General features: G+C 37.7%; 1 protein-coding gene across 1 annotated transcript in view; it reads right to left on the bottom strand.

Moving 5' to 3' along the window:
- The window catches only part of LOC109837480 (vacuolar protein sorting-associated protein 55 homolog), a 12,637-nt gene extending 6,270 nt beyond the window's left edge, over window positions 1-6,367 (bottom strand). The window contains exons 1-3 of the mRNA XM_020405739.1: window positions 6,252-6,367; window positions 3,772-3,905; window positions 3,402-3,441 (exon numbers count right to left, since the gene is read on the bottom strand). Coding sequence (XP_020261328.1) covers window positions 3,402-3,441; window positions 3,772-3,870 — 139 coding nt within the window. The 5' untranslated portion in view covers window positions 3,871-3,905; window positions 6,252-6,367. The remainder of the gene's footprint in view (window positions 1-3,401; window positions 3,442-3,771; window positions 3,906-6,251) is intronic.

Genomic DNA, 11,144 nt, shown 5'->3' with positions numbered 1-11,144 from the left:
CGCCTCTAAAGCCGTATTATAAGCTCATCTAAATAAGCTAGGTTTGACAAAACAAATGACTATTTTACCTATGCGATCTTTGTAAAAATTTTATCACAAAACAAAAGCTATAAAAAGTCAGTACAACTTATAAGCTAAAAAAAAGCCCTCCCAAACATCCCTTTAGAATTTAACCCTTCTTTCTAGGGGCTCTAAATATGTCAGGTCAGGATAACATTTATGTTATCTATAAACCCAAACCCAATGAGGAAAGTAGCTATAGATTTGACACGTGTAGATAGTGAAGATTTCGTAAACTTAAATGGACTGCAAGCTCTATTCACCAACTTTTTTCTCATTAGGATTTACTTTGAGATGTGTGTTGATGCGTGAAACACATCAAGGCCATCTTTTCTCAAGATCCATCATACAACACATATCTCAACACAAATCCTAGTGCATAAGCTTGCTAAGAAGAGCCCCTACTTTACTAAGTTCACTAGAGCTTTACTAAATGTATGCGTGCGGGTGTATTCAGATTGTTTCTCTTCTTAAAAAGATTTAAGCTAGTAGTTGAAATTAGTCTTCACCGTGATAGTCCAAATTCAATGAAAATGTTCTATGCTTAAAAAAGATCTAAGGGCTAAAAACTTGGTGGACAGAGCTCTTACTCAAGTTTACAAGAGCTTTACTAGATATGCGTGTGTGTGTGTATTCAGACTGTTTTTCTTCTAAAATAGATTGAAGCTAGTAGTTGAAATTATTTTTCATCACAATAGTTCAAATCTAATGACATGTTCTATGCTTATATATTTCTTTCGCTTTTGCCCGCACTCTAAATGATTTTCTACCAAATAAAAACTTAATATAGTGATTGTTAGACCACTGTCAAGTTTTGTTATACATATAATTCCAAGTGGAACGTATATGTGATAACCATAGTTTGGCGGCATGCTAATGCCCCGTTTATATCAGCACCAAACTTTAAAACTTCTATAAATCCATTTACTTACTTTCATTGTTATATTTTATCAAGTTTAAATTTGAGAAGTATTGATGGACATTTCAGTTAATACCCCCTTCCATGTGATGCCATGTGTAAAAGGATTTTCAATTTTTTTTCGCTGACGTCTACATAGAGTGGTTAACAAATTATTCTCGAATTTATATCATTTTCCTAGTTAAACGATCAAAACCAATATCACCCCATGGAGCCTTCATTTATTTTGAAATCGAAACCCTATAATGTCCAAAATACTCAATTGTGTTATAAGGCATCACTAATAGCTAGGGTGGCAATTTATGACCCGACCCGTTGACCTGACCTAACCCGACCTGTTATAAATGGGTATGGGTCACTTTATATGGGTCGGGTCATAAACGTGTAGATCCAAGGAACCCATTTATTTATCGGGTCATAAACGGGTCAACCCGCCAACCCATTTAACTTAAAAATATCTATCATTCAACTGTTAATGATCAAAACTTTTAAAAACACATCCATAAAATATTAATACTTATAAACACTACAAATCCAAAAATTACATACAACACACCACATAAATATCAAAACTTATAAATAGTAAAAAATTTATAACTTATAATGGCAATTTGAAAATTTGGAGCTTGCATAAAACACCCTAAAAGTTTCAAAATTGCAACATACACCCAAAAAGTCAAATTTTGCAGAAACGCATGCCAGAAATATGAAAATTTACAAACATAAAAAATCTATAGCTTATAAACAGTTACGAAAAAATTATGATATTTGCAGAAAACACCCTAAAGATTTAAAAATTACAAAAAACACCCTAAAAATCCAAATTTTAAAAAAACTAAAAGTCCAAATTTATAAAGATTATAAAGTTTATAAATTAGAAAAATTCAACTAAGAAAATGATATTTGCAAAAACACTATAACTTTTAAAATTTGCAAAAACGCCCTCACAATTCAAATTTTATAAAAAACACCCTAAAAATATCTAAACTTATAATCAGTACAAAACCTATGAATGATAAATAGGACCATAAAAACTTTGACCATGGACTCTACGTTAAGTACATGAAAATTATAAAACAATTAAATTGGCCACTTGGGACCTTGGGTCGGTGGGTAACCCGTTTAATAAACAGTTTGACACGATTATTTGATGGGTCGGGTCGGGTCAATATTATACAAGTCGAGTCAAAATTTATATGGGTCCGGTCGGGTGGGGTCGACCCATTTGCCAGGCTTTATTATGTATGGATAAACTCATAACTCTCACAGTAAACTCCAAATACTTTTCCAAAAGTGTAATTGTCCGGCATCCAAGGCAATAGGCCCCATGGAGCTTTTACCCTTTTGTTATCTTTTCTTAAACACCAAACCAGCTTAATAATCAATCATTAAAACCTGGCATAGTCTCGCTGCTTGCTGCTTTTCATGAATACTATGCTTCAATTGTTCACTGGAGTTCATATGACATAATAATCTTCTCCTAGTTCAATGACGAAATATAATGCATTTTGTTTGATGCAACCATTTTCAACCTCACCGACTCAAAACAAGCTTTTAAATGTCATCTGTTCTATATTTCTGAATCCTTCATTTCAAAGCTAGTGCACAACTTTTTAATAACAAGAGGGATGAAACAAAGCTAATAATATTTGTTACAGCAGAGTATTAATTGGATTTCCAATGTCTTAAAGGAATGCAATGGAATCGAAGCTATGGGAAATTGAAGCAGCTACTCCAATATATATCCTAACCACAATCATAAGAAACATGTAGAAACTGTTCGACAAGAGAAGTCTACTAGTCACGTCAACCTTATAGAGTGAGTTGTCCTTCTCATGGGTGAGTGCTTACCATTCCTAGAGTGAGTTGTAACCTATCCCCTTTTTGCTATTTCATCCTATGCGGCATTTATGTAATATGCATATACAACTATTACAAAAAAGTTGTTCTCTTCAGTTGTATTTATATATTGTGTTAGTTATACCAATGCAGTATACACAGTGTAGAATATGACCAACAGTTCAGGATCTCAGCTTGGATCAAATGGGCAATTGCTTGTCATTTCTAAAGTGAGTGGCACCACAATCCCTCTTCGCCATCTAGTTGCATGAAATCAAACATTTCTTAGGGAGTGAATGAGCATTTGCCGTTCCTACAGTGAGTGCTACCTTATCCTCTTTTGCTATTTAGTTCCACGTGCATTATCTCATGCATCTATAACTACCAAAAAGATTGGTTTTTCCTCTTTCATTAGACCCTGTACTAGCTTATATGTAACGCAATGAAAACAATCTAGTAGATGACCAACAGCACAGAATCTCAGTTCGACTGACATGTGCAAAGACTCAAGATTAATTCTTTTCACGTAGATATCAGCTCAACTTACACACACTGTAAGTCTGTAAAGTGGTTCATATCTTACCTGTTAACATAGGCCACCAGTTATTGTATAATGCACATGCCTGCATCATCAAAGAAAGACATGTAAGATTAATCTACCATATAAATTAACCAATCTAGCTGGAGCAAGTAAGTAAATGCTTGACTAAAGCATCAAGGTCTGAGAAGTGCCAATAGAGGAGAAATTTATTCCCTTAAGAAGGAGAATGCTTGGGATTCGCTAACTTTACCTCAAAACATTTAAACCAGCTATCGAGGAGCAGGTTGATAGGGTTTGGTTCAAGGCTTCAGAGGCAATAAACAACAAATTTACTCCCTTTGAAAAAGAAGAGTTTGTAGGTACTATAAACAATTCAGAACTGTTTCACTACAAACTTACAATGGTCACTCACCAGAAATTGTAATACTATTCCACCAGAAACCATTATCGCCAAAATAGCAAGTCTTCCACTGTCTAGGCAGGCAATCAGATAGCGCGGCAAGCCTGCCATGATTTATGTGCCCTCCAACCTATGTAGTTTGTAACCTAAAACAATGCAGGGATATAATACTTCTCCTTAATTCAATTACCAAATAAAAAAACAAAACCATAGGCATCAATACTATTGCATTTCTGCATATTCCCATGACTATCAGCAGCCAAAATTGAACGATTGGTAGACAGAAATCTCAGGAAACCAAGAATTAAGAATAAAAAGGTAGCTTAGCAGAAGGGCTTACATCAAAACAATATTTTAATATATGACTTCATAAAGACATCATATTGCCAAATATACAGAATCAATCAATAAACACTCCACAGAAAACATGGATAGAGGGACATCATTTTTTCACTTTTTTGTCACTGAACTAAGCAGAAGATAGAAAGCTATGTAAATAAGATAATTGATAATAGAAATACAATTGCTTCATTTTGTTCCAAGGTATCTCTTCAGTAACTTGTTTGATACTGATGACCAGTGCATTTACATGATTCTGTTGTTTATCGTAGATAAGAAGCTTGCTTCTTCAAGATGTTACTTTTGAGGATAGTGGAGGGAGCGTAGAAATTGTGGAAAAGCATTTAGTTTAGTGGTTAAGCCCATCTTTATGTATTTTATTATTATTTTGAAGCCATATATGTGATCACATAGTGTCAATTGATACATGATTGGCACATGTTTTGAGTTCTACCTGACTTACATGTAACTTGTATTTTCCTATAAGATTTGTGAGATCCCTTGATTTGACATGGTTATTGATGAACAAAATAGTTTGCAGTAAAATTGATATACTGGTGAAATGCCAAAAGAAGTGATTCCCAAACCCTATCTCGAATTTATTCTCTTCTCTCTTGGCACTGCATCCAATTCCCTCCTCTCTTTCTGTTCTGCGCAACAGCCCAAACATCCAACCAACAACTGCTGCCAACTCCTAGTAACTGATGACCTCTAAAACCCAAAGCCATTCAACCTAACCTAAATTTTTCTGACACAAAATGTTACCAGAACACTCAAACTAACAGCAACCCAACACCCCCTCTTACTTTTCTAACAACAAAAACCCAACCACTAAAGTCAAATTCTCTCTACCAACCAGCCCCACGTCAGCCCTCACTATCTGCCAGGCTGCCAAAAATGTCATTCCTCTTGATGCCTACTCAATAACTGCCTGCACCTTTCTTGTGTCGTTTACGATTCTAAATAGTAGCCATTCCAAACTCATTTACATTAGGCCTCTCACATACATGTGAATTAATTTTGGATGCAGAAGAATATTAAAATCAGAAGAATATTATCATTGCTCTAACTTCTAAATTAACAATATTTTTCTGTAAGAATTATTCACTAAACTCGCGTGTTTTGCTCATCAAAGCAATCATATGGTGGTCTGTGAGAACTAATCTCTTAATGTCATAATACTATAGAACAAAGTATTCACTTACTTGAAAATGATTTGTTTGGAGAAGACAAAACCAAGCAGTGTATGATATCACGTAAAGCACTTTGTTCGCTTATGTCGATTTCTTGTGTGTTTCGTAAATAGTGTCTTATAGTCTGTCTCTCGTACTCACATGTGCCTTTTGGGATGTTCCGTTGAGATGTTTATCAAATCAGTAGATTTAAACCATTGTATTATCTCAAAAAACCAAAAGGAAAAAACAGTAGATTCCCTGTCTTACAATTTCAATCTCTGTTTAGAGTACTGATAGTATGTGAATATCTAAACTCTGATTCTCACTAGATGGATGAGGCAATTCTCAGGCATGAAAACTGAATATAAAGTGAAGGGGCGCATCATTTCTTGATAAAATTCGATAAGTCTTTGACAATTACACAGAACAATGAACAAATGCCTACGCCACTACAAACTAGAATCAATATCATTGTTACAGGCTTTCACTCACAAAAAATCCCATACATAAGAACATGAAATGAACCGATAATTTTATAGAAGTTGGGGATATCCATCTTTTACCGCATTAACATAAAAGCAAATGACTCAATTTTTTCCCCGGTTTGAGATGCTACATTACTAGTTATCACTATAGGTCCTCTTGAATTATTTCAAACTGAACTTTATAAGTAGTGATCTTAATGAATTTATAGCGAAAGTCACTTGACATTAGATAAAGCCTGAAGCTACCGCTTTGTCAAAGCTTAGTCTGTAAACAATACAAGAGCAGCAAAATTCTCGAATATGCACCAAGAAAATTTTCAAATAATTACAGAATTTAACATTTTGGGGTCAAAACCGAACCCAAAAAAGTCGATACTTTTTACAGTAGAACGAGAACTAAACAGGAAGTGTGATCTACGAATACCCCAAAATTGGATGCATAAAATATATCAAAAAAATAAACAAAGCAAAACAAAACAAAAGAGAGACTCACCGTTGAAGGGGATCGGACAAGGATGTGGATCGAATTATAATTTGAGGATTCAGAGAATTTTGGGGGTGGTCGACTGCCTCGAGAGATTTTGCAGCTGTCGCATGAAATATACTCTAGAGCTGTAATGGGTCGGGTTTCAATTCGGATCTGAGCTAGATACGATATGACGATAAGAAAGCATTAGATCCGATATCAGTTGAGGGGCTGTTTGGTTCAATTTCTATAAAAAAGAGGAAAAAGAAAAGTACTCAAAATTTAATTTTTTATATTTTTATAAAATTTGTAGGAAAAATTTATAAAACTTAAATAGTACCATATTTCTTGTTTTTTGTTATTTTTTTGTTTGGTTCAAAGTATGAAAAAGTTCCTAACTTTATAGAAATATATATTGTTTTCTTTTTCTTTTGTTTGGTTGGATATCACTTTATAGAAAATAGTTTATGTTGTGGTGTTTTCAGTCGTCAAAGTATGGCCATTTGCCAGCAACGAATAGGTGTCCACCTATATGCACCGCTCAAATCGAATTGACGGTCAGGACCACCAAGAATCCCGATTTAGCCGACTCGCCGAGTCGTCATCTATTCGCAACGAGACCACTTGACCAGTTATTCTACACCTCGCATGGTTGACTCGGAAGGTGTTACTTCTCGACATCCCTTGCTACAAGTCAAAGGACGATTTTAACCTCGAACCTCCCCCCTGACAGCGCGTCAGCATCACATTAAATACTTCGCATGCACCATCATTTCTTCATCCCCTACACTATTTATGACACATCGGGCCACGCCGGCTTCGTGCGCCACCCATCGCATCTCATTAATGGCGAAATGATAGCGCCCATCACACACTCGATCCACAACCGACACCTGTAAAGTAGATGCTGACTCAGCCGCCAGCTCAGGCTCGGCCAAAAAGACTAGATCACCCCTCTTGCTTCGCTATAAAAAGGAAAACTATTCCAAATATAAGGGTAAGCAATCTCTCAGAATTCTTCTCCGCTCCACTATACTTAAGAACTCACACAAATCATCACTTCCCCACTTACGTCCATCACTGACTTGATCGTCGGAGGAACAAGGGGGGAACTAGTCTATGTCCTCTTACATGTTGCTATTTGTGGAGGAAGAAGCTGCTCAACTCAAAACCAGATATTCGAGAAAGTTAGCGGCCTCTAATCAACCTCAGCTCACCCCCATTACATTAACTGTGTGATTATTAACATCAACAGTTTGGCGCTCACCGTGGGGTCTCTTTCTTTTTTGAGCAAATATGTCTGGTTCTGAGTATAATGATGATTAGTCTAACCCTAGAGGACCGCACTAGAGCTACTTACTCAAGCTCGGCTTGAAGAAACAACCCAACTCAAAATCAGATATTCAGAGAAGTTAGCGGCCCCTAATCAACCACACCCTATTACATTATCTGTGTGATTTAAACCATCAACAGCTTACTAACGATGCCCATGAGAAATCACATTGGAATAGTACTGATGTACTTAATTAATTTTTTAATATATGTGTCAGATTTCCTTGCAATTTTCGCCCATTTAGAGAGGAAGTTGATTTCTATAAAATAATACATTTTCCTACTTTATAGAAAATATTTCTATAATTTTTTTGGAACCAAACACAGTTTATAGAAATCTACAGAAATCTATTATTTACGATAACGTCATTGTCAGGTGTTTTCTCAAAACTTTTTCATAAAATAGGTGAACCAAACAGCCCCTAAGATTGTTGTTACTGCACTAATAGACCGCACTTTACTATTTTACATTTTATTTCTAAAAGTAAGATTCAGATCCTTTTTAATTAGGCGGTAGTTGAAGAGTGTCAAATTACCTGAATTATATCCCTCTATTTCATTTCAACGGTTAAGAGGAAGCTACGTAAGATTTCAACTATCACAATGTCGATCTTCCCAATAGTGATTCTAAAAATAATAGTGGTTTTGAAGATAATATTTAGAGTCTCACATGACTTTATCTCAATCTTTGAAATTGGATAAAGAGTAAAGATTGAAATAATTAGACAATTTCTAATTACCACCTAATTGAAGAAGATCTCAATCCACACCGGATTCATAAAAGAGAAAAACTAGGGTGAGGAAATATAAACGAAGAGAATACTACTAATAATAATAATAATAAACCCGTTATATGCAACGATAGCAAGTCTTTTCTCACGCGAAGGAAAGGTGCTAGGATATGTGATTTTATTTGGGGTTGGCCCATATTTGAGAAGGGGTAAAAATACCACTAATCCAATTGATAACTATGGCCGTTTTATATGCCCGTATGTTTTTGAATGTTGATGCTTTGAGCAGAAACTTTGTAAATATTGATCTTGAAGAATAATTTTGTAAAAAATAATGATTATAGGGCTATGTACGTGTACAAAGAACAAATAAGTATTTCCACTGGATCTCTTTTTGCTGGAAGAGAGAGTTGACAGGCTTTCGGTGAGCTCGGAGCAGTAATCTCGTCATTTAGAATTAGAGAGCTCAAGTCCCATTCATGGCCCAAGCTTTGGTTCCACCGGACAATATTCTACCGGAAGAGAGGATTTCGGTGAACTCGGTGCGGTAATCTCGTCATTTAGAATTAGAGTGCTCAAGTCCCATTCAGGGTACAAGCTTGGCTCCACGTTAATGTCCTAATTCACACAGAGAAAACATGCATACATTCTATCATATAGTTGTGTGCTAGAAATTTAGGGTAAATTTCATAAAATACGCTCAAGTTTGGCTATTTTCAGATAACCCCTTACTTATTTCAATAGCTACGAAACCCCACATAACCCCGGATCACTTGGTTTATTCTACTAATGACCAGATGGGATTGTTGGAGCTTATAATAAGTTGCTTATATAAGCAACTTATTGTTGTGCGCAGCGGAAATTTCGACAGCACTTCGGCAGCACAAAAAGAGATTTGATGACAACGGAAATCATGTTTCACAAAGGAAACAAGAACCGAAAGCAAAATAACTCAACAAAGTGAGATATCAGCTCTTCCTCTCATCAGTTCTAGGACTGACTTGTCGAGGGAACCTTCAAGCTATACAAATCGCAGCAAGAACACAAATTTTACGTTGTTCGGCAAATTGCCTACGTCCACGGGACAATGAGGGGGAGATATACTATTAGAGGAAGAGATACAATTAGGGTTTACAATCTCACAACCTAAACCCTCTCACAAACTCTCAGATCTCTCACACAAAATCTCTCTCAAAAGTACAAAAGCCTGTTTGCACGAAGCCAAAGAAAGCCGCTGACTTTTCTCCAGCAGCCGCACTTTTCTTCTTCTCCTGCGCAGCTCTGCAGCCGCCTCTTTACAATTGCTCTCTGCTTTTCGTACTTGCACTTTGTCAGCCATCCTTTGCTCAAACTTCACGAAAAACCCTAGCACTGTTATTTATAGGTTGCAGTTTTCTTTGTGGGCCTTTTCTGCACCTGCGAAAGAATCCCCTCACGCGTTGAACTTCACGTGGCCTGGCCCACCACGGACTGTACGCCACATCTCTTAACGCTTTTGATCTCTTCACGTGCGCAGCTCGTGACTTTGGGTCATCTCCTCACGCGGTTTAACTTGTGAGATTTGACTTCAGGATGCACAATCCCTTCACGAGGCCTTTTCACGCGTGGGTTGGCCCCACCACGCCATAATTCTTCACCTCGGCGAAGTTTTCCCAAAACTGAGTCGACACCAACCAAATCAAATGCCTCACTTATTACGTCCAGTACGAAGTGAAACGATTCACGACAACGGACTCAATCCACAATAAGTCGAGACCCAAATGGGAGTGCAAACACTCTTCCAAATGTTGATGTCTACTCACCAAATCGGTTGCATCATAAAGACTGCCTACGTATCCTCTTACCCAAGGAATCAAGCCTAACGTAGTTCACCCAAATGGCCTCCAAAGGCCTCAATCTACTAGAAGAGTTCACAACCCTTCTCCAACATCACGATCAAGTCTAAGACTGATAGCACCTCCAATGGCTCCAAACTGAAACAATCCAAACATCTCCACCTGAGATGAACCAATGGCCATATCCAGACTCCATCTATCAGCTGTACTCGAATCGATCAACATATCATCTGCATCCAAATCAACACTGTTCCTAATCTGTGTCACATCAGCTGGAATCCCAAATGATACAGTATGATCTGGAGTCTCCACCCAACGTGGAGTAGCATCACTCTCCACCCGCTGTGATGTCTCAAAGATCTGATCACCACTCTCCACCTGCCGAGAGTTAAACGTGACATACCTGCTCAGAACAAAGTTAGAAGCCAATAACTGATAATCAAACACACATCTGACTCCCAGATGTGCTATCGGATCAAATCTCACATCCACGATGTGACCAAGTACTGGGTAGTCAAACATCCGATGTAACCCAAAATCTGAAGCAGCTCCACCATATCCTATATCTCTACATACAGTAGTCGACAACCTATACATAAGATAGCCCAAACATGTCGTAGCCCGCACACCAATGCTAATGCTCGACATCAAACACCGATCCTCCTCCAGAAAAGAATAGCTCCCCAAATCCGTCATCTCATCACGTCGCCTCAAAGTTTCCATACCAATGAAGTGTCTCCTATTGCCGTGAGCTCGGCACAAACGTAAGAAAGAACCCCTATCATAATCAGAACGTCGGGTTATCTTTCTACCAACACGCTTCCTCCATCTGTTACGGGCTTCTAGGACTTCACACCAACGGGACTTGGTTACAACTAGGCCTGTCCATCCGGGCCGGCCCGGTCCGGAAATCCGGGCCCGGGCCAGGCAAAACCGGAGCCCGGACCCGGACCCGGGTACCCTGGGCCGGGTCCGGGCCCGACCGGGCCGGGTTCTGGGCTGGCCCGGCTGATTTTCTTTTT

The sequence above is a fragment of the Asparagus officinalis genome, chromosome 4 (assembly GCF_001876935.1).
Source record: "Asparagus officinalis chromosome 4, Aspof.V1, whole genome shotgun sequence".
Taxonomy (NCBI): Eukaryota; Viridiplantae; Streptophyta; class Magnoliopsida; order Asparagales; family Asparagaceae; genus Asparagus; species Asparagus officinalis.
This window is presented reverse-complemented; position numbering and strand designations above follow the sequence as displayed.